Source organism: Copadichromis virginalis, linkage group LG19 (assembly GCF_057382275.1).
Source record: "Copadichromis virginalis isolate Kocher_CV1m ecotype Utaka linkage group LG19, C_Virginalis_male_GT1.1, whole genome shotgun sequence".
Classification (NCBI taxonomy): Eukaryota; Metazoa; Chordata; class Actinopteri; order Cichliformes; family Cichlidae; genus Copadichromis; species Copadichromis virginalis.
Window position 1 is genome coordinate 20,865,564 of NC_140636.1, and position 24,136 is coordinate 20,889,699.

The following is a 24,136-nucleotide window of genomic DNA, read 5'->3' on the forward strand; positions in this document are numbered from 1 at the left end:
CAAAAAAGTATTTAGTCAGCCACCGATTGTGCAAGTTCCCCCACTTAAAATGATGACAGAGGTCAGTAATTTGCACCAGAGGTACACTTCAACTGTGAGAGACAGAATATGAAAAAAAAATCCATGAATCCACATGGTAGGATTTGTAAAGAATTTATTCGTAAATCAGGGTGGAAAATAAGTATTTGGTCAATAACAAAAATACAACTCAATACTTTGTAACATAACCTTTGTTGGCAATAACAGAGGTCAAACGTTTACTATAGGTCTTTACCAGGTTTGCACACACAGTAGCTGGTATTTTGGCCCATTCCTCCATGCAGATCTTCTCGAGAGCAGTGATGTTTTGGGGCTGTCGCCGAGCAACACGGACTTTCAACTCCCGCCACAGATTTTCTATGGGGTTGAGGTCTGGAGACTGGCTAGGCCACTCCAGGACTTTCAAATGCTTCTTACGGAGCCACTCCTTTGTTGCCCGGGTGGTGTGTTTTGGATCATTGTCATGTTGGAAGACCCAGCCTCGTTTCATCTTCAAAGTTCTCACTGATGGAAGGAGGTTTTGGCTCAAAATCTCACGATACATGGCCCCATTCATTCTGTCCTTAACACGGATCAGTCGTCCTGTCCCCTTGGCAGAAAAACAGCCCCATAGCATGATGTTTCCACCCCCATGCTTCACAGTAGGTATGGTGTTCTTGGGATGCAACTCAGTATTCTTCTTCCTCCAAACACGACGAGTTGAGTTTATACCAAAAAGTTCTACTTTGGTTTCATCTGACCACATGACATTCTCCCAATCCTCTGCTGTATCATCCATGTGCTCTCTGGCAAACTTCAGACGGGCCTGGACATGCACTGGCTTCAGCAGCGGAACACGTCTGGCACTGCGGGATTTGATTCCCTGCCGTTGTAGTGTGTTACTGATGGTGACCTTTGTTACTTTGGTCCCAGCTCTCTGCAGGTCATTCACCAGGTCCCCCCGTGTGGTTCTGGGATCTTTGCTCACCGTTCTCATGATCATTTTGACCCCATGGGATGAGATCTTGCGTGGAGCCCCAGATCGAGGGAGATTATCAGTGGTCTTGTATGTCTTCCATTTTCTGATGATTGCTCCCACAGTTGATTTTTTTCACACCAAGCTGCTTGCCTATTGTAGATTCACTCTTCCCAGTCTGATGCAGGTCTACAATACTTTTCCTGGTGTCCTTCGAAAGCTCTTTGGTCTTGGCCATGGCGGAGTTTGGAGTCTGACTGTTTGAGGCTGTGGACAGGTGTCTTTTATACAGATGATGAGTTCAAACAGGTGCCATTCATACAGGTAACGAGTGGGGGACAGAAAAGCTTCTTACAGAAGACATTACAGGTCTGTGAGAGCCAGAGATTTTCCTTGTTTGAGGTGACCAAATACTTATTTTCCACCCTAATTTATGAATAAATTCTTTACAAATCCTACCATGTGAATTCATGGATTTTTTTTTCACATTCTGTCTCTCACAGTTGAAGTGTACCTCTGGTGAAAATTACTGACCTCTGTCATCATTTTAAGTGGGGGAACTTGCACAATCAGTGGCTGACTAAATACTTTTTTGCCCCACTGTATTTTTCTTGCACACTAAAAGACACACCGGTGTCTTGGATCTTTAATTTTCAACAGATCATTTTGTTCGCTCTGTGATTGTGAATGATCAAAGTCAAAAAATGTTTTTAGTTAAAAAAAAAAAAAAAAATTAAATGAAAAATTAAAACTCTAATTTAGAAAATTATTTGTTGTAGAACTGCAAATTATAGCTACGAGTTGTGCGTTTGCTTTAATTATCCTGGATGATACAGAAAGATTCGAGTCTCTTCCTGAGACTTCTGAAAAAATGCAGAGCTGCCGCCTGAAATGCCCACAATCCACAGAACACTCACCAGCAATTTTGTACCCCACACCTGTGCAACTGCTTGCTAATGTAAATATCTAATCAGCCAATCATGTTGCAGCAACTCGATGCATTTAGACATGTAAACATCCCTGTAACATCCTGCCGAAGTATCGGAATGGGGAAGACAGAATTGAACATGGGATGATGTTGGGGGTAAATGAGCTGGTCCGATTATCTCCCATACAAACAATTCTAGGGTTTACAGAGAAGGCAGGGTTTGCAGAAGAATGGCAGCAGTAACTAAAATAACCACTCATATTAAGTTATGCAGAAGAGTATTTCTGAACATATAACACAGAACAGAAGACCATACCAGATGCCACTCCAGTCGGCCAAAAACATGCTTTAAACACCAACTAATGACAATCGGTGGACTCACTGAATCAGTTGATAAATGCATGTTTTTACAAAAATTTGATCCAGCCTTTGATCTTATTCTGCATTTAAAATAAAATCAACAAAATAACATTTTGGGAATATAAGATATGCTGTAAAAAGAAACAAGCAAGCAATAATGTATCCCAGTGAAAATTACAGAACTATAACCAATAGTTAAAAAACTACAGTGTCATGATGTGCTGTGTGGCAGGTAGGAATAAGGACCCAAACGCAGGCCTCAAAACAAAGGAGTGAACAAGAGGAGGCAGCTTTATTTCTGCTGTATGTAACCCACATAAAAAATAAAAGAACTGTGTCTATAACTAAATTGGAATCTTACATTCCAACCGGAGCGTGTCCGTGAAGGCATCGCGACGCGTCATGGCGCGTGTCTGCACATGCCTGTTGTGACCAATCACATTCGCGAGGCACCGATATATGCCTTCCGGGTTGTCGTCTCGAAAAGACGCGGGGGAGAGGCGTTAGCGGATGGAAGCAACAGGTACGTGGGGCGAGCGCTTTTCGCTGTTTACTATCTTGACTTGTTTTGAATTAATTGTGGATTGCATTCAACAGTATTTTGATACCGCCGTGGGTAGATGCGTGGGGCTCGTATGTGACATCGCACGTAGTGAATGGTGAGTCTGAATGTTTGTTTGTATTTGTAACCTGTATCAGTATGCCAGTGCTATTAGCTGATGGGATGGCTGAGGCTTACTGTATTACTACTGCTCTCACTTTATGTGGCTGTAGTTTTGTTATTTGAGATTGTCATTTGTTTTAATTCATTACAATGATTGGATATGTATTTGTTGTATTTTCTCATGGATTTTATGTGTACACTGGAACTAAAGCTAGCTTGGGAAGTTTAGATGAATTTTGCTAATAGTGGTTTTGTGATTATAGTGCAGGCTAGTGGTGCCCTGGAGAGACCACAGCGACACCACTACTTTGGATGGCGAGCTAGGCCCAACGAGCCAGAACCCCAGCTACAACTTCCTGCGGTCTGGTAGGAGGCTGCTGCGGCCTACACTCTCCCCTCTTGGTTTAGTCCCCTAAATCTCACTTCTGAGATTTCAGCTTTGGAATCTTAGTGCTGATCATCCTACTTCAAATTTCAACCTGTCTAGACTGTCATACGCGTTGGACTCATATCACTCATGAAATAAACTTTATGGACATTGTTGCCAGAGGTTGGACGAGGTTCCTGCACTGCCGTGCAGCGGATATTTTACAAGCTTGAATTGTTTTATTTTTTCCTTGTCTGCAGATTTTGTAAATATTGGTGTTTGGTAATTGCACTTTATTTTCACTATAAATAACAATTGTAATCACAATATCTGTGGTTGTACGTTTATTGTACTTCACTCACCTCCTAGAGCCGAATCTGATATCTTCTGAATTAGCCCAACTATTCATAACCAACTTAAATTATTTTAGCTTATGTACTTGCTACATAAGACAAATTAGTGGCGAGCCAGCCAGGAGGTTGTGTCAAGTATAATATTGTTGTGTACATTCAGTCTCACTATCTCACCATATTACTATGAACATGGACTTGTTGGAGTCATTAGGTGTTAAAATACCAAACGCGGTGTTGGTCAGTGGCGTTCCCGCATATGTGGTTGAGGAGGTTGAAGATTTTCTTCTCCAGTATGGTGCTATTGAACGCTCCGTGCCAATAAACTCACCCGGCTCTGAGTTTAATAATATGCTCGTTGTTGAGTTTAAAACGGGGTCTGCTTTTGATTTATTGGGTCCGATTCTGCCGTATACATTTAAGCCCTTAAATAATGAATATCATATAAAAAGCTTGTCTAAAATCTATGCGGCTACTGTCGGGTGCACAAAGACTAAGACTTATTTAGCTGACTTAAAACAAGTAGCAAAACTGTCTGGTCAGGATTTTGCTGAAGTTCTCCAAGAACTAATGACCCAAATAAATGGAGCTGTTTCAGAACTGTGCCCAGGAAAACCAGAAGGGCTCAAGCAGGAATGAACTGCCGCATCTGAACACAAAATGGCTGCCACTCCGGATCGACAAACCCACAACATGGCTAGCCCTGTCACTTCTTCAGCTACCCTACATCCTACAACAACAGAAGGACATTCTATCAGTATGTCTGCGGCTGAGTTGAATCCACCTGAAGTACAGAGGTATGTTGTGGAGCATATAGTAAAGAGCGAAGATGTAAACATACGCTCATCCCATAAGCTGCGCATGTTTTCTGGGAGACTACCACACCCACAGCATGAGGTGGACTATGATACATGGCGCTCTGGAGTGGATCTCATCTTAAAGGATCCAGCCATTTCAGAACTGCGAAGATCCAGACACATCCTTGATAGTCTTTTACCACCTGCAGCGGACATAATCAAGCACCTTAACCCCGACCTACCAGCAGAGACTTATATTCAACATCTTGATTCTGCTTATGGAATTGTACAGGACGGGGAAGAACTTTATGCGAAGTTCATGGACACGCTGCAGAACTCGGGTGAGAAACCATCCGGCTACTTACAGCGACTTCAGGTGGCCCTGAGTTTAGCTGTCAAGCGGGGAGGAGTCAAGCAGAGTGAAGTGAACAGGCACCTGCTCAGCCAATTCTGTAGGGGATGTTGGGATAGTAACCTTATCTCTGAGCTCCAGCTGAAGCAGAGAAAATCCAACCCACCCTCTTTTGCAGAACTGTTACTCCTATTAAGAACTGAAGAAGACAGAGAAGCTAGCAAAACTCTGAGGATGAAGCAACATTTGGGAACACCAAGACACAGAGTTGCAGCTCAAGCTCAGTTCGCAGTAGAAGAAGAAAAGGGGGTCTGTGCTGCGTTGTCCACTCTCACCCAGCAGATGGCGGAGATACAAAAGCAACTTGCCGCCTTAACTGCCTCCCAGTCTCACCAGTCCTGTACTCCTGTTCCAAAGCAGCACCCGAAGCAAAGAACGGATACACAGGGGAATATATCATCTAACCCCAAGCCTGGGTTCTGTTTCAGGTGTGGGGAAGATGGACACATTAGACCACAGTGTGAGAACAGACCCAATCCCGCATTGGTCAATGCAAAACGCAAACAGTTCAGTGAAAAGAAACCAAAATGGCAGAAGCGGAATTCATCAACTGGACATTTAAACTAGATACAGTTTCTGTAATGGGACGTACAGGAACTGTGCAGGACCCACATTGTCCCGCAAAGGAGGAAAGGAACAAGGAGGAAATTGTTCACTGTGTAGACCTACACACTTGTCCGAAGGCAACTACAATGTTACCTCATGGGTTAGTTGGGTCAAGATGCACAACAGAGGTGACCCTAGCAGGCCATCCATTGAAATGCCTGCTTGATACAGGATCACAGGTTACTACAATACCTGTATCCTTTTACAACAATCATCTTCATGACCAACAAATTCAACCACTCCATGATCTTCTCCAGGTGGAAGGTGCTGCGGGTCAAACCATTCCATATCTTGGATACATTGAGGTTTCCGTCAAGTTCCCCAGAGATTTTGTTGGTGAAGAATATGAAGTAACAACATTGGCTCTAGTTGTTCCGGACGTACACCCTGACGTCCCCGCTACTGTGCTAATTGGGATGAACACCCTGGAACCCCTGTATGAACAGCATCTTAACCAGCATCCGAGCTATCAGCCTAGCACTCATGGGTACAGAGCGGTGTTGAAAACACTACAGCTGTCACACAAGCAGAAGGAGAATGGCAGCATTGGGAATGTGAGGCTACTAAGCAAAGCTCCAGTGCGTGTTCCGGCCGGCCGCACTATTGTCATCCAGGGCTCTGCCAAAGTTTCCACCCCGTTGTTTAGCCAGAGTGTTCTCCTACAGCATCCTGCTTCCACCTTACCTGGGGGGTTGTGTGTCAGCAGTTGTCTCATCAACTTCCCAGCTCTTTCTCCATACAAGGTTCCTGTGGTTATTACAAATGAGTCGGAGCAAGATACCTTCATTCCACCTCACAGTGTCATTGCGGATTTGGAAACCTACCACTGCATCTTGTCTGAACATCGCGTGACTCATCTTCCAGTCAGGAACACTACCACCAGCCTGAACTTTGATTTTGGTGATTCTCCACTGTCACCTGAATGGAGGACGCGAGTCATAGGCAAGCTGAATGACATCTCGGAGGTCTTTTCGCATCATGACTTGGATTTTGGATGTACATCAGCTGTCAAACATCATATTCCACTCCATGACAATACACCATTCAAGCAACGTGCCCGGCCAATCCATCCACAAGATTTCGAAGCTGTCCGCCGTCACCTGCGTGAGCTTCTGGAAGCCGGCATTATAAGGGAATCATCGTCTCCTTTTGCTTCGCCTATCGTGGTGGTCAGGAAGAAGAACGGTGAGGTCCGGCTGTGCATAGACTACCGGAAACTAAACCTTCAAACCATCAAGGATGCATACCCCTTACCTAATTTGGAGGAATCCTTTTCAGCACTCACTGGTTCTAAGTGGTTTTCAGTGCTCGACCTGAAGTCCGGTTACTACCAGATCCAGATGGAGGAGGAAGACAAGGCAAAGACTGCTTTTGTGACTCCTCTTGGGTTCTGGGAGTTTAACCAAATGCCTCAAGGTGTTACCAACGCCCCAAGCACCTTTCAGCGCTTGATGGAGCGATGCATGGGGGACCTTCACCTAAAGGAAGTGCTCGTTTTCCTGGATGATTTAATCATCTATTCGGACACTCTTGAGGAACACGAACGAAGGCTGCTGAGAGTCCTGAACCGGTTGAAGGAATATGGGCTGAAACTGGCACCGGAGAAATGTCGATTCTTCCAAAAGTCTGTAAAGTACTTGGGTCATATTGTCTCTGAGGAAGGAGTTCAAACAGATCCTGAGAAGATAGAGACCATCAAGACATGGCCGGTTCCCCAGACTCTGAAACAATTAAGATCTTTTCTGGGTTTCGCTGGTTATTACCGCCGGTTTATAAAAGACTATTCCGTCATTGCCAAACCTCTCAATGACCTGACTCGTGGATATTCTCCAGTTCAAAGATCAAAGACCCTGAAAGCTCACAAGATACCCACCTACAGGCCAAACCAACCCTTCGGGGAGAGGTGGGATACCAAATGTCAAGTTGCATTTGAAACCTTGATTGAGAAGCTTACAACTGCTCCGGTTCTTGGGTTTGCAGACCCGTCTCGTTCATACATTCTGCACACCGATGCGAGTGTGACCGGACTTGGAGCAGTGTTGTATCAAGAGCAAGAGGAGAAACTCCGGGTCATAGCTTATGCTAGCCGCGGATTGTCGCAGAGTGAGAGCCGTTATGCAGCCCACAAGCTGGAATTCCTCGCCCTTAAGTGGAGTGTGACCGAGAAATTCCAAGATTACCTGTACGGGGCAGATTTTACAGTGGTGACGGACAGTAATCCACTGACCTACGTTTTGACAACAGCTAAACTGGACGCTACTGGACACCGTTGGTTGGCTGCATTGTCAACGTACTCCTTTAAACTTCTGTACAGAGCTGGCAAACAGAATTGTGACGCTGATGCGCTTTCGCGGCGACCTTACTCCTGCTCCAGTGATGAAGTTTCTAATGACCATGAACTCATTCGTCAGTTCATTTCTCAACACACAGCTGATTCTGATGTCCTTCCAGAAGAGACTGTGAGAGCAATCTGCCAAAGTCATTTGGTCAGAGCCACACGGCCGGGTGACTGCGGTGAGGTTGGCTTCACACTTGTCGAGTCTTTGTCAGTTCAAATGGATACCATCCCTGACAGTTACTGTTCCGAGGACTGTCATCAGCTGCCTGTCGTTCCTACTCTTAACATCAAAGAGAAACAACACTCAGATCCCTGCATTCGAGAGCTTATTCACCAGCTTGAGACGGGGGAGAGGGTTCCACCAACAGCTAGAGCTGAGCTCCCTGAACTTCCGTTCCTGCTCAGAGAATGGTCCAGGTTGGAGCTGGTGGATGGAGTCCTGTACAGGAGGAGACGGGACAATGGAGACCTTTTATATCAGCTTGTCCTTCCAGAGGAGTTGCGGCCATCAGTCCTGAAAAGCCTCCATGAGGATATGGGCCATATGGGGATTGAACGTACACTTGACCTTGTCCGTACGAGATTCTACTGGCCTAAAATGGCAAAGGATGTTGAGCAGAAGATTAAGACTTGTGGCCGCTGTGTGCGCCGAAAAGCCCTGCCGGAAAAAGCTGCTCCACTTGTCAGCATAAAAACATCTCGACCCCTTGAGCTTTTGTGTATGGATTTTCTTGCTCTTGAGCCTGACACGAGTGGCACTCGTGATATCTTAGTCCTGACTGACCATTTCACTAAATTCGCTGTTGCCATTCCAACACCCAATCAAAAGGCAAGAACTGTGGCGAAGTGTTTATGGGAGAATTATATCATTTATTATGGCATTCCTGAGCGAATTCATACCGACCAAGGGCAAGATTTTGAGTCAAGACTAGTAAAAGAATTGTGTGAGTTTGCAGGCATTCAGAAGAGCCGTACAACCCCTTACCATCCGAGGGGAAATCCAGTGGAGCGATTTAACAGGACGTTGCTGGCAATGTTGGGGACCTTGGAGACAAAACAAAAAACAAGGTGGAAAGAGCATGTGAAACCGTTGGTTCACGCCTATAATTGTACCAGGAACGAGGTTACAGGGTTTACTCCTTACGAACTCATGTTCGGTAGAACACCTCGTCTACCTGTGGACCTGGCGTTCAATCTGCCACTGCGGGAATCCCAGCAAAAGAGTCACTCACAGTACATTAAGTCACTCAAATCGAGATTGGAGGAAAGTTTCAGTATTGCCTCCAGTAACGCTACAAAGGCTGCCGACCGAAATAAGAAACGCTTTGACAATCGTGTGATACCATCAGCATTGGAACCAGGTGATCGTGTGCTTGTGAGGAATGTCCGCCTTCGAGGGAAGCATAAACTTTCAGATAAATGGGAGGAAGAAGTTTATGTGGTTGTCCATCGGGCTGGGGACCTCCCGGTCTACAAGGTAAAACCTGAGAACAGCGATGGACCTATGCGGACCCTTCACCGCGACCTCCTCCTTCCATGCGGCCTCCTCACGAGCAGTGAGGTTAACTTGGAATCACCAGAGCAATCGCTTCTGCACAGGCCAAGAACTCGGCAGCAGAACCCGGATTTAAATTCCTTCACAGAACCTCTGGTTGAGGATGAGGATACAGGAAGCTTGGTTTCATTATATGTTAATCCTCCAACGTTGCACTTCACTGTGGAAAAACAGAATCATTTTCCAGATTCATCTGACGGTGGGAGCCTAGGACCACTGATTTTGGATCCTTCAGTTGAAGTGGAAGTGCAAGGGGAACCAGCCTCTGTGTCCAGTGTTCTTCCTCCAGCAGGGGAGTCTGGTGGTGAGCAATCTGACTCTGATGTGGAAGACATCCTACTTGAACTTGGTGAAAGTCACCCTGACAACAGAAATGGCTTACCTGAAAATTTACTTGGAAATGGAGACATACTTGTCGACATTCCTGTCGTTGCTGTTGAAGATTCTCCTGCAGAGTCTAGTGTTATTGAGCAGGACACTGACATAGGTGACGGGCTAAGACGTTCACAACGACAAAGAGCACCACCTGATCGACTTCACTATTTCACTCGTGGTAATCCTCTGGTTTCCGTTGTCCAAACGATGTTGCATAGTCTTTCCGATGCATTGGGCCATAATGCTAGCCGTCCTTCGTCTGTTCACGTTGTCTAGCGTTTAACATGCGACGGGACGTGCATGGGTTAAGGCGGGGAGGATGTAACCCACATAAAAAATAAAAGAACTGTGTCTATAACTAAATTGGAATCTTACATTCCAACCGGAGCGTGTCCGTGAAGGCATCGCGACGCGTCATGGCGCGTGTCTGCACATGCCTGTTGTGACCAATCACATTCGCGAGGCACCGATATATGCCTTCCGGGTTGTCGTCTCGAAAAGACGCGGGGGAGAGGCGTTAGCGGATGGAAGCAACAGGTACGTGGGGCGAGCGCTTTTCGCTGTTTACTATCTTGACTTGTTTTGAATTAATTGTGGATTGCATTCAACAGTATTTTGATACCGCCGTGGGTAGATGCGTGGGGCTCGTATGTGACATCGCACGTAGTGAATGGTGAGTCTGAATGTTTGTTTGTATTTGTAACCTGTATCAGTATGCCAGTGCTATTAGCTGATGGGATGGCTGAGGCTTACTGTATTACTACTGCTCTCACTTTATGTGGCTGTAGTTTTGTTATTTGAGATTGTCATTTGTTTTAATTCATTACAATGATTGGATATGTATTTGTTGTATTTTCTCATGGATTTTATGTGTACACTGGAACTAAAGCTAGCTTGGGAAGTTTAGATGAATTTTGCTAATAGTGGTTTTGTGATTATAGTGCAGGCTAGTGGTGCCCTGGAGAGACCACAGCGACACCACTACTTTGGATGGCGAGCTAGGCCCAACGAGCCAGAACCCCAGCTACAACTTCCTGCGGTCTGGTAGGAGGCTGCTGCGGCCTACACTCTCCCCTCTTGGTTTAGTCCCCTAAATCTCACTTCTGAGATTTCAGCTTTGGAATCTTAGTGCTGATCATCCTACTTCAAATTTCAACCTGTCTAGACTGTCATACGCGTTGGACTCATATCACTCATGAAATAAACTTTATGGACATTGTTGCCAGAGGTTGGACGAGGTTCCTGCACTGCCGTGCAGCGGATATTTTACAAGCTTGAATTGTTTTATTTTTTCCTTGTCTGCAGATTTTGTAAATATTGGTGTTTGGTAATTGCACTTTATTTTCACTATAAATAACAATTGTAATCACAATATCTGTGGTTGTACGTTTATTGTACTTCACTCACCTCCTAGAGCCGAATCTGATATCTTCTGAATTAGCCCAACTATTCATAACCAACTTAAATTATTTTAGCTTATGTACTTGCATGTTTTTACAAAAATTTGATCCAGCCTTTGATCTTATTCTGCATTTAAAATAAAATCAACAAAATAACATTTTGGGAATATAAGATATGCTGTAAAAAGAAACAAGCAAGCAATAATGTATCCCAGTGAAAATTACAGAACTATAACCAATAGTTAAAAAACTACAGTGTCATGATGTGCTGTGTGGCAGGTAGGAATAAGGACCCAAACGCAGGCCTCAAAACAAAGGAGTGAACAAGAGGAGGCAGCTTTATTTCTGCTGTAGATAACTCTTCATAGAGAAAACAAAATAGAAAGCCAGGAACTAAAATATAAACACTAACACTCTGGGAAGGTAAGGAACTAAACTACTAAGCATACGGAAGGGGGGGGGGAGGAAAAAAAACAAAAAAAACCCAGCATTGTGAGGGTACGACACAATGCACGATCTGATATCCTCGTGTTGGTGTTGTTCCCAGATCATCATACTAAATGTTGTTCCAGGATCAACATTGCAAGTGACCAATCAGAATGTTGTGACGTCATACTTTTGCGACTTCGGGAAAAACCGGCGTAAAACAAAAAACTGCACTTATGCTGCGAGAAACCGCCTCTGTCCGCCGATCAACGGACCCTAACCCTAACTGTAACCCTTTAATAAACAGTAAGCAGAATTGATATTGTCCTTGCAACATTGGAATTTCATAAATGCACGAATGGCTTGGCGCGCAAAAGAATAACGTCACAACAATGTGATTGGTCACTTGCAATGTTGAACCTAGAACAACATTTTCATGATGGTCTGGGAACAACACCAACACGAGGATATCAGATCATCCACAACACAATGCAGAGCAAGGAAAACACAGGGCTTAAATACACTGATGGAAAACGAGGGAATGAGACACAGGAGGAGAGCACAGCTGGGAAAAATCAAACATGACAAGACCAAGGGGAAGCAAAACTAGAAACACTGACATGAGACAAGGGACCGTCAAAGTAAAACAGGAAGTATAACGCAGAGATGCGGACTTGACACTGAGACATAGAGACCTGACAGACCGGGAAGACAAAGGGAACAAGGAGACAAGTGGAACATGGGGAAGGCAAAGAAACAAGAATCTAAAGCCTAAGAACTAAGAATAAACACAAGCAGAAAATAACCCAGGAATATAAATTGCTTAATAAACACAAAACAGTGGGTCAGACCCTGGACCATGACATACAGTTAAATCTTCCCAGTGATAACTAGAACAAAAGTGGGAAATGTTGTCAATGTTAATTATTAACATGTGATGAAAGAAATCACTGATAAATATCTCTCTGTTCCGCCAATTGGTAGAATCAATGTTTTTAAGATCAATGTGTTACCACAGTAACTTTGTCTTTTTCAAAACATTCCTCTGCCACCTCCAACAGATTTGTTCTTTAAAATCAAATCCTATTAGTGGGATTGGCGTCCTTTCTCTATTATACCTGCCTTTTGATAGTGGGTGGTTAAAATGTCCAAATGTATTGCTGTATTATCAGGCTGCACAGCTGAAGTCTATTATGTTTCATTTTTCAACAAATGGTATGTCTCATTATACACTAAATACAACAAAGCTTGTCAACCTTCCAATAGAAAGAACATAATGGTATAAAGAAAGGCAGTATATGTTTGAAAGGCTTTGGGGGCTCTATTATTTAGCTTCGTAAAGGATCCAACAGAAAGTTTATCAGAACAACTTTATGTGGCAAACATACCATGTTGAGTTTATGTTTTGAACTGGCATAAATCATTTATTTCTTTGAAAACACATTTGCTTTTTGAAGGGTAAATAGGAGAAATAGTTCATTATTTGTTTTCTCTTTAATTGCGTTGTTTTACATTTGTTTGAATGTGTTTATAAACTAATTAATAAATTGTACTTTACCTATCAGAGGCCCCTCTTTGATTGATCTGTTGTAATGAGGAATAAACAAAGAAACACCATATGGATGATGGAAGTTCTGTTAGAACTTCAGAGGTCCTTTGCAGAGTTTAGAATACTTACTGGAAGGAGAAACATCTCAGCAGTGCTTCATCAGTTTTACAGTACAGACGGATGTAAGCCACTGAGTAAAAACACATGCCAGCTGGATGGGAATGTGCCAGGCAGAATTTAAGACTTTGAGAGCATATGGGATGTTCTGATGAGGAAAATTTAACTCTTTGAGTTGAACATCATGTACCATGTGAAGTAGTATAGTAGCAGCAGGAAGCGCATGTCCTTGTCATAGCATTACAGTGAAACATAGTGGTGGCAGCATCATGCCACTGAGTTCTTTTTTGGCATTTACAATGACAGTAAGACTGGCTGGAACCGAGATAAAGATAAATCCAGCCAAATACAAGAGAGGCCACGTGACCTGAGTTGAAGCAAACAGGTTGTTTTTTCAACATGACAAAGCTCGATTAGTCTGGGAAAAGTCTCTAATTTAGTGGACCAGCAAAAGCAAATATCTGAACCCCACACAACCCCCTGTAGAGAAACACAAGTTTCACTTTCTTTCCATATGTGAAAGTTCGAAGCTGCCGTATTTTATGTTTTATGTGTAAAACACGTAATTGTCAAGGCTCGGCTGTGTGGCAGGCAGGAGGAGGACCCAAAATGCAGGACTCACAGGCACGAGGGAATGAACTCAAAAAGGCAGCTTTATTGCTGAAGAGGCAGGACATAGGAAATACAAAACTAAACTGGGAAAAGTAAACTAACACTCGGAGAGAGAGACACAGGGAAATCCACGCAGCATGAGGGACGACGTCACGCTGAACAGAGGGAGACGCAGACAGAAATACACAGAGGGTTAACAAGGGAAGTGGGAACACACGGGGGACACAGGTGACACTGATAATCATAACGAGACAGGGCGGGGTGAACTGAACACTGACGGGAGAGGTGAAACAGGAAGTACAGGGGTTCAGACAGGAGGAGAGAGAGCACGAGTAGAACACCAACGTAACAGGCAGGGGAGACATGGGATAAACACGAAAGGGGACGAGGGCTCATAAATACATAGAGGGGCACACAGGGGGTAGGAGCCATGAAGGGAGAACACTTAGGGAACAACACAACAGGGCAACTCAGAAAACATGGCCTAAGCAAGGAACAAAATACAAACATACAAGGAAACTAAGAACACTGGGCCAACATGGCCCAGGACCATGACAGTACCCCCCCCTCAAGGGCTGGCTCCAGACAGCCCAAACACCGAAAAACAAAACCAAACAGAAAACAACCCAGGGCGGGCGGCGGGGGCCCAGGACGGAGGGCCCGGAACAGAAAACAAAAGAAGAGCACAGCAAACACCGGAGCCCAAGAAAATAACCCAAACACAGAGCAGTTCAGGGGGCCGACCATGCGGAAGGCAACGGCGGAGACGTGGAAACAGTTCAGGAGGCCGACCGTGCGCGAGGCAACGGCGGCGACGTGGAAACAGTTCAGGAGGCCGGCCGTGCGCGAGGCAACGGCGGCGACGTGGAAACAGTTCAGGAGGCCGGCCGTGCGCGAGGCAACGGCGGCGGTGAAGGAGACGACGGAGCAGTTCAGGAGGCCGACCGCGCGGGAGGCGGCGGCGACGATGACAGCGCTGGTCCGGGGGCCGACCGTGCGGAAGGCGACGGCGGCCACCCAGGCGAAGAGGGTCCGGGAGCCGGCCGTGCGGAAGGCGACGGCGGCCACCCAGGCGAAGAGGGTCCGGGGGCCGGCCGTGCGGAAGGCGACGGCGGCCACCCAGGCGAAGAGGGTCCGGGGGCCGGCCGTGCGGAAGGCGACGGCGGCCACCCAGGCGAAGGCGGTCCGGGGGCCGGCCGTGCGGAAGGCGACGGCGGCCACTCAGGCGATGACGGTGCAGTTCAGGGGGCCGGCCGCGCGGAAGGCAGCGGCGGCGGCTCTCCAGTGTCAGGCGTACTGGCCGAGACCCGGTGGGCACGGGACCAGTCGAGACGGGACCAGGCGAAGCACAGGCTGAGGCTGCAGCAGACGAAGGCTCTGAGGAGGCTGCAGCAGACGAAGGCTCTGAGGCCGGGCCAGACGAGGACGAAGGCTCTGAGGCCGGGCCAGACGAGGACGAAGGCTCTGAGGCCGGGCCAGGCGATGACGAAGGCTCTGAGGCTGGCCCAGGCGATGACGAAGCGGTCGCAGATGGCAGCTGGACAGGCTCCTCGGGCCCTCCAGCTGATGCGGCGTGAGGCTGGACAGGCCCCTCGGACCCTCCAGCGGAGACAGGAGGCTGGACAGGCCCCTCGGACCCTCCAGCGGAGACAGGAGGCTGGACAGGCCCCTCGGACCCTCCAGCGGAGACAGGAGGCTGGACGGGCCCCTCGGACCCTCCAGCGGAGACAGGAGGCTGGACGGGCCCCTCGGACCCTCCAGCGGAGACGGGAGGCTGAACGGGCCCCTCGGACCCTCCAGCGGAGACGGGAGGCTGAACGGGCCCCTCGGACCCTCCAGCGGAGACGAGGAGGTGCTGGCCGGGCTCACTGGAACCCCCAGCGGACGAGGTAGATGGCGGCGTGGGAGCCCCGGAGTCCTGGATGAGCTCATCCGAGCTTCCAGCAGGAGCTGATGTAGAGCCAGAGAGGTTTGGGACCCCTGGCTGAATGTTAAGCCGAACAGAAGACCGTATTGCTATCGGGGACTGGGCCAATGGTTCAGGTGCGAGCTGAGCTACTGGAGAGGCGGATGAGAGTGGGAGCTGAGCTACTGATGGTGGTGAAGTAGATAACTGCACGGGGGACTGAACTGATGTCTGTTGTAACGGAGGTGGTGAGAGTGGAGTAGGCAGTGGAGTAGATGACTTCACAGGAGAATGAACCAGAGGTGAGTGCACAGGAGACTGAGCTAGAGGTGGTAGTGGTAGTTGAGGGGAAAGTGGAGCTGGTGATTGAGTGGATGACTGTGCTAAGGGATGCTGCACTGGGGACACTGGAGACTGCACTAGAGACTGCAGTGACGGTTGTAGTGGAGGTGTAACGGGTGGAGGAGTAGCTGAAGTGGCTGCGGGTCGGGCAGCTAGTGGCTCAGCTACAGGGTATGGTAACGGCAGGGCTATGGGTTGAATGACTGACTGAGTAGCAGCCTGAGTGGCTGGGTGTAGTGACGGTTGTGGTGGAAGAGAAACAGGTGGTAGTGTGGATGATGGAGCTAAGGGCGACTGAGTGGCAGACCGAACTGATGACTGAAGCGATGGTAGAGGTGAAAATGGAGCTTGTGGTGGAGTTAATGGCTGAGCTAGCGGGGACACAGGAGACTGAACTGAGGGTGGCTGCGAGGGAGCTAACTGAACTGAGGGTGGCGGCGAGGGAGCTAACTGAACTGAGGGTGGCGGCGAGGGAGCTAACTGAACTGAGGGTGGCGGCGAGGGAGCTAACTGAACTGAGGGTGGCGGCGAGGGAGCTAACTGAACTGAGGGTGGCGGCGAGGGAGCTAACGGAGCTGTGAAGGGCTGCGAGGGAGCTAACGGAGCTGTGAAGGGCTGCGAGGGAGCTAACGGAGCTGTGAAGGGCTGCGAGGGAGCTAACGGAGCTGTGAAGGGCTGCGCAGGCGATAAGCAGCTCGCATTGACTTCCGCCACACAAAACACAGCCCCTGAATGAACAGTCATAATGTCTGGAAAAGACACAGAGTTCTCACTCACCACAGCAGGTGAATTAGAAGGCCGAATGTCCGGCTGTGGGGTGGCGCGTCGGCGGCGTGAATGCCGTTTTCTTCGGGAAGCCGGAGGTGCGGTGATGGAGGAAACCGGCAACGACGGAGAGATCGCGGCCGGCTCCTCATCCTCCGACCACATTGCTGCGAGAAAAGCAGCGGGTGAGTGACAGTCAGAGTGGAGGGTGGATGGAGAGGAGTCCAGTGGCAGCAGCGTGGAAACGTTTCCCGATTGTGGCGGTCGCTGTTGCGGTATGACGAGCTCGCGAATTTGTACTGTCTCCTTGGCTTTCTGCAGATTGGACAGTAGGCCCGAAAATCCTGAGAGCTCGTGGAGATGGGGATTCCCTTTGAGAATAGCCTCGATGGCGTTTATCCCAATGGACACGGCTTTAATGTCCGAGGCGTGGGAAACTCGCTCCCACAGGCCGAAGATGCGGGCCAAATCGCTTTCCCGGGAGGAGCCTGCTGGGTCCATGTCTGGTGACGTCGTACTGTCAAGGCTCGGCTGTGTGGCAGGCAGGAGGAGGACCCAAAATGCAGGACTCACAGGCACGAGGGAATGAACTCAAAAAGGCAGCTTTATTGCTGAAGAGGCAGGACATAGGAAATACAAAACTAAACTGGGAAAAGTAAACTAACACTCGGAGAGCGAGACACAGGGAAATCCACGCAGCATGAGGGACGACGTCACGCTGAACAGAGGGAGACGCAGACAGAAATACACAGAGGGTTAACGAGGGAAGTGGGAACACACGGGGGACACAGGTGACACTGATAATCATAACGAGACAGGGCGGGGTGAACTGAACACTGACGGGAGAGGTGAAACAGGAAGTACAGGGGTTCAGACAGGAGGAGAGAGAGCACGAGTAGAACACCAACGTAACAGGCAGGGGAGACATGGGATAAACACGAAAGGGGACGAGGGCTCATAAATACATAGAGGGGCACACAGGGGGTAGGAGCCATGAAGGGAGAACACTTAGGGAACAACACAACAGGGCAACTCAGAAAACATGGCCTAAGCAAGGAACAAAATGCAAACATACAAGGAAACTAAGAACACTGGGCCAACATGGCCCAGGACCATGACAGTAATGTTCAAATGTGACATTTGTCCAAGGAGGCTCTGTCTTAAGCACAGACAAAAACATCACCAATTGATCCTTGAATGAACACTCAAAACCTTAACAATTTAGCATTGTGAGGCATTTAAAGTCACAAAATATGAAGTCAATCCACATAATTCTTTATGAGGTGCTCATTGAAGTGAAACGGCTGAAAAAACTGAGGTAAATTTGGGCACTGAAATCTAAATAGTTGATATCCTGATGTGGTTAGGATATGGTTCCTTAAGATAGGAAATTCAGCCACATGTAAAGTACATGCTTACATGCGTTTTGCTGTTGAATTATTATTAATATTTAGTAATATATATATATATATATATATATATATATATATATATATATATATATATATATATAATATAACACACACACACACACACACACACCTTGTGTAAGCCCTTTGAACTCTTCCTAATTACAGTGCCGGTGGTTTCTCTCCTAAATGAAACAACATTATGAGGAAACAATATTCCTTTCAACAGCCTGCAGAAAAAATAGGAAAGTCAAGCATCAACATCAGGCCTTTAGGTGATTTAAACTCCCCGAGAGAGTCATTGAGGCCATCCAATTATAGCGGTAATGAAATCAATTTAGCGATTAAGATAGAAGGAGCAGGTGGCCACCACCACACCCAACTGAAAACCTGAAATCCTCTTCCTTGAAGTTAATGAGCCAGAAAAGGAGGAATGGTCTCCGTGTGTAAGTATGAGGGAGGTTTGTATGCTTATCAGCCTGTCATATAATGACTGTGACTGGCTGCGTGACTTAATATTATGCAGTCTCGTCATCATCCTGCAAGAACTGGAAATGGAAGCCAGAAATGTCAGCTCTGTAATCTATGGGCAACAGCTTTTAGACAATCCTCAAACATATTATTAGGTGCAATAAAGTAGAGAAAACATCACATTCGCCTTCAAATGTCCCTGAACAGTTGTCAAAACACATTCAAATGTGCACTTGCAGCATGTGTGACAGGCTCACACACAGTATGCTCATCTTCTATTTAAAGCCAAAGTGAGGTACCCTTCACCTCGTCTGCACCTCCACTGCAGCAGGCTTATCAACACCGCAGAGCTCCGAATCACTCATGTGCGACCAGCTGCAACCGTGACGGACCGCCGGGCCAGGGGAGAGATGTGAGGCTCTACGACCCCCGGATGGATAATCATCGGTGTGTAAATGCCGGTAGAGGCGCACCAGCTGTGACCGTGGTCCCAGAAGAGAGCTCTTTCGGGGATCTGACCATAGCATGGTCAATTAGTATGTTTCATTATGAAGTGAAAAGACTGCTTTTCACTTAAAGATACAGTACACACCTTACGGACAGGTATGCTGTGCTGTATTTTTAAGCACAGTCACTGACTACTATATTTTCTCTAGTTTGGTAAACAACTGTATTAGAAGTATTAGAACTTCTAAAGCAATTTTACATGCACTATAGAGCTGAGTGCGTTTTCAAGAGTGCATGTCAGAATGCAAATGTTCTGCAGCTGGACTGAAAATGATCTGTTGTAAGTTTGTGTTGGGATGGATTACAACAAAGTGCATGACAAAGCTTACTGCCAACATGTGTTTGTCTGGTTTTAACAAGCCTTTCAGAATATTTGTTCAAAATGGCATCTTAAAATTCTCAAGCTTGATTTTTTTTCAAATGCTTACTGTTTATCATGCATACAACTATCATGCAAACTTGTGAAATTCTTTCTCTGAACAGACTCTAAATTAGGCACTACTGTTTGCATCTGCTGCTTGGTTTTGCCTTGTTTTGATTGTCACCAGTTTCTCAGGAAACTATCTGCCGTTACAGATGCTTAAAGTTACGAGTGTGCTCCCCAGCATATTGCTAAGTTTGTGTCTCTCTATTTAGACCTCAGCAGCTAAGGTACAGTGAATGCAATGGTAGCAGAAACTGTCAGCTGTATCAGAAAATAACCCATGAGAGTGGAGGGAGTGAACCAAAACAGTTGAGCTGCAGGCGAGAAAAACAAAATAATGATGTTAAAAATGCTTCTTGGAGGAGAGCTGAGTAATAATTCTTTGCCAATTTGTCATTACAAGCAAAATATTTGGCATAAAACTTTAATGATTGGTAAGTGCAGCTTTAAATTGAAAAAGTGAAATGAATGAGTGCATAAATGAGAAAACTAAATACAGATGCTTTTATATAAACTAGGTAAGTGGCATTCTCCAGACCGTGCAACAGCTTCGGAAGTTGCAGTTCCTCTACTGGCCACTTTTTTGAGGCCGGCTCCAAAAAGCGACTCAATCCCCATAGACTCCAATTTTAAACTGTTAGACTTTACAACAGAAATAAACGGTATTAACTTGGAGGCATGTCCACTTTGAATGGCAGGCGTGTGTAAACACAGGCAGCTGTAGCTGCTAGCAGTCTGACAGGCTTCACTTCAACTAAACAAAGCTGACTGAGTGGGACTTCTGAACTGTGTTTGTGCTGTTTGTGCCTTTTACTGTGTTCCTAATGTGATAAATGATATGACTTCCTTTTTGGTTAATTATACTAAGAGATATCCCAAGACTTCTAGTATTTTATTAGTCTGCAATTTAGCCTTAAAAAGCAGGTGTCTGTGCATTTGCATATATTTATACAGTTTATAAAAGCAGCTTGCTATCGTTAGTTGATCATTTATATTTGGCCCAGAGGGAGATAGTTAGTTAGACTTAGAGTTAAGAGTTACATTTTACATTAATTCACCAGGAAGCTGACAAAAATGTGTCTATTATATGCAGTCTATGCTTCTGCATGATATTGCTTTTCAGGTTGACACAAATAACATTAAACCATCAGTATGATATCCTGAAGATCATTCTTAAATTACATAACATTGCTAAAGCTATTCACTCACTCATCCAAATCATTGGAAACAGGTGTTCCAAACATTCCATAACCACAGATCTATAAAATCAAGCACCTGGGTATCCAGTAAGCTCCTGGGACAATCCATTCATTCACAAATGTTTATAGGAGCAGAGTGAATTCCAGCTAGCTACTGTGATAAAGTTCCACCAGTGCACCAAGTCCTGCCATGAAATGACCATTCTACTCAGGATTCCACAGTCAACTGTTAGTAGTATAATAACAAAGTGGAATCAAATGGGATCAACACTAACTAAGCTACTAAGTGGTAGACCACGTAAAATCACAGAGCGGGGTCAGCGGGTGCTGAGATTCATGGTGCACAGATATTGGCAACTTTCTGCAGAGTCAGTTTCTACAGACCTCCAGACTTTATGTGGCCTTCTAATTAGTTCAATGGAGTCAATGGAGAGGTTCATGGAATGGGTTTCCAGGCCCAAGCAGCTGCTTTCAAGCCAGTTTGGTGTGGAAGACCTTCCAGAGTCCTGACCTTAACCTGTTTGAATACCTCTGGGAATTACAGTGTCTCTGACACAAATGCACCTCTGGAAGAATGGTCAAAAATTCCTATAAACACATCCTTACCCTTCCCAGAGGAGTCAAACTTGTTATAGCTGTAAAGTTGGCCAACATCATATTAAACCTTACGGATTAAGAATGGGGTGTCACTCAAGTTCATATGTGCGCGAAGGCAGACAAGCAATTACTTTTGGCAATCTAGTGCAGCTCTGACCCACTAGGTTATGGACACTTGTCCTCTAGAGGTATACAGTGGGGTCCTGTTGCATCCTGTGATCACACAGTAGATTGTTCTGATTCTTTGAGTTCCAGGGTAAAGCCTCAGCCTCTGTGGCCAGCTTTTTCCTGCCACATCATGTAAAATTGGCTTTTTTGTGTTCCTTGATCCGTCCCTAAGAGGTTTGTTGGGACACATTGTCCTGCTTTGGGATACAGTAGCCTTTGGTAGAAAAAGTAAAGAGGGTTACTTGTATTCTCAGAACACCTTTAGACTTTTCTTTTTACAGGACTTTTGCACCAGTGCAGTCTTGTGTTTAAAAATGCTGATCTAAGCTAAACATGAGGATGCAGAGACAAAAATATTCACGATCCATTACAGAGACACGGGTGGTATTGAAACTCTGGAAGATGCTGTTCAAGTAAGATGGTATACGGAAGAAAAAGATTCCTCACCACATTTTCATCAAGAGATGAGTGTATGTGTGCATGTGTTCCCCAGGAGGATGGCACAGGCCTGAACTTGACCCTCACAGTGAGGGCGTTTGATGGCTGTGCTGTGCCATCAGGGAGAGAAAAGGTTTCTACAAGACAAAAAATAGTAATCTCAATCACATGTGGGGAGCCTTTTGGGAGCACCGAGACATTTCCTGATGGCTTGAGGGCCATTTTGGACTGCGACAGGAGAGCACGCAGAAATGAGCTCACAGCCATTTCAGAAACCATGCATCAGGACCAACTGTCACTCTCAAAGCAGGATATATGCACACTCCAGAAAGATGCAAATAAACAGCACAACTCGGTCACGTTTTGTATTCATTTTCTATTTTAATTTAATTTTGAGCCTTTGTTTTCGAGCTCACGATGACAGTCTGATTTGTCACCTGTCGATATCACTCATGTTTGTTGTCCATATTAATCTCAGGCCTTAACATTTAGAAGTTAATTTGAAAGGAAAAAAATTAATGGCCAGGCTTCAACAGTAGGTGTTTGCCAAACCTCTCTGCTTTTTTTTTCGGGGGGGTGTAATATTTAATTCTGGCCTGCAGCTTTAAATTGGTGATTCATAACAGCAGGCTATCAGCTGGAAAAAACTCACCTCTGGATTAGTGAAAGGTTTATTTGCATCCAAAGGAGCTAATCTCCTCCAGTTACTTACTCTATGCTGATCTGAGAGAAGATCCTTATATGCATATATTCACATAGTTATGTGCAGGTGTAATTCTGCGTATACCCTATAGCTGTAAGATTAGTGAAAGATTAATTTTCTTATTTTAGATCATTCTGATCACATGATTAACTTTATTTGCACATGCGGGGATGAGGTCTAATGTAGTCAGAAAACAATACAGTAGACTCAATCCTTCCACTATTCTTTCTCAGAAGGCCTTTTTAGATTCAGATGCCTTTAGCAAGTATTTTCTGTGTCAACGGGGTAAAATAAAAGTCATGAAAAGTTAATTCTGCCTCCAAGACAGAAACAAAAGCACAAAACTTTACCCTAGAACCCAATTTCACTGAATTTCTGCAGATGAATACAGGGAGGTAGAGGCTGTGGGATGCTGTTTTTTGTTCAAATGATTGCTTGAAATACCAAAGATGGATTCAGAGCTGGCGCGTGTTGTTCCTTTGTTACTTGTAGATGCCAGAGAAAGGAACTGAATCTTCAGCTCTTCTTCGCTGTAAGACACATCCCTGACTGACTTTCATGCCAAGTTTGGCTGCTCCTGCATCGCCTCGAATCACAGCTCCATCACTGAAGTCACAGCAGAAAGGAACAGGATTGAAACAGGAAATCCTGGGAGAGACTCTTGAGAACAGTGTGGACTAAGTGAAAATGCTGTAGCACTTGGACTGATGCTTTAAAATGCATGTCACACGCCTGATGTGAAGTTGAAGGGGGAGGGCAGGTCAGTGCATTTAGCTGCAGAGCATGAAGAAAAGCAAGCTTACGACTCGCTAAATGATGCACCAACACAGCTTTGGGGAGGAGAAACAACTCTGCTTAATGCATTTTAATTGTGCAGCTAACATTCAGCATCTTTCCTTCATTTGTAAAACAGAATGCAGCTCTTAATGATGGCTTGGGGATGGACCTCCTCGCTCTGAAGTACTCCTTCATTGCAGCAAGACTGTCAGGAATCTGCTTAATGCTATTTGAACATTGATAATGCAATTTAATGACAAAGAAATGTTAAAGCTCTGTGCTGTATGCGTGTATTTTCAGGGGGCTTTTAAAGTGACAAAACGGAGCTGAGGTCAACTGTGAAAACAGATGTAAAATGAAGGCTGCTTTCATTCAGGCATAAATATGGATATCTGTGACACTGGAGAATGTATTTCACGCATTTATCTATTCAGTCCATGCACTGAGTGCAGTGGGGCTATTACCAGTCTTTATTTCCTAGTTGCGGCTACATCGTTAGCATTTATATCAACTAAATGTTGTTAGTGATATTAAAGCTGCAGCAATCAGTATGTTTATATTTTCAAAGATTCGGTTTACT

General features: G+C 45.7%; 2 protein-coding genes and 1 long non-coding RNA gene across 4 annotated transcripts; all 3 read left to right on the forward strand.

The window, feature by feature from the left end:
• Positions 1-2,680: 2,680 nt before the first annotated feature.
• LOC146685981 (uncharacterized) lies at positions 2,681-3,642 on the forward strand. The gene is made up of 3 exons (XR_014916798.1): positions 2,681-2,805; positions 2,880-2,941; positions 3,210-3,642. It is a non-coding gene; the product is annotated as an uncharacterized LOC146685981 (long non-coding RNA).
• A 676-nt stretch (positions 3,643-4,318) lies between these two features.
• LOC146685982 (paraneoplastic antigen Ma1 homolog) lies at positions 4,319-5,606 on the forward strand. The gene has a single exon (XM_085441990.1). The coding sequence runs from the start codon at positions 4,324-4,326 to the stop codon at positions 5,437-5,439; it is 1,116 nt and encodes a 371-aa protein (XP_085298116.1). The 5' UTR covers positions 4,319-4,323; the 3' UTR covers positions 5,440-5,606.
• Positions 5,607-8,904: 3,298 nt separating this feature from the next.
• LOC146685983 (uncharacterized) lies at positions 8,905-11,120 on the forward strand. Of its 2 annotated transcripts, XM_085442014.1 has the most exons (3): positions 8,905-10,283; positions 10,358-10,419; positions 10,688-11,120. In XM_085442014.1, the coding sequence occupies exon 1, from the start codon at positions 8,967-8,969 to the stop codon at positions 10,020-10,022; it is 1,056 nt and encodes a 351-aa protein (XP_085298140.1). In that variant the 5' UTR covers positions 8,905-8,966; the 3' UTR covers positions 10,023-10,283; positions 10,358-10,419; positions 10,688-11,120. The 2 variants fall into 2 exon arrangements, with proteins under 2 accessions (XP_085298140.1, XP_085298141.1); XM_085442015.1 differs by lacking the exon at positions 10,358-10,419.
• The last annotated feature ends 13,016 nt before the right edge of the window (positions 11,121-24,136 follow it).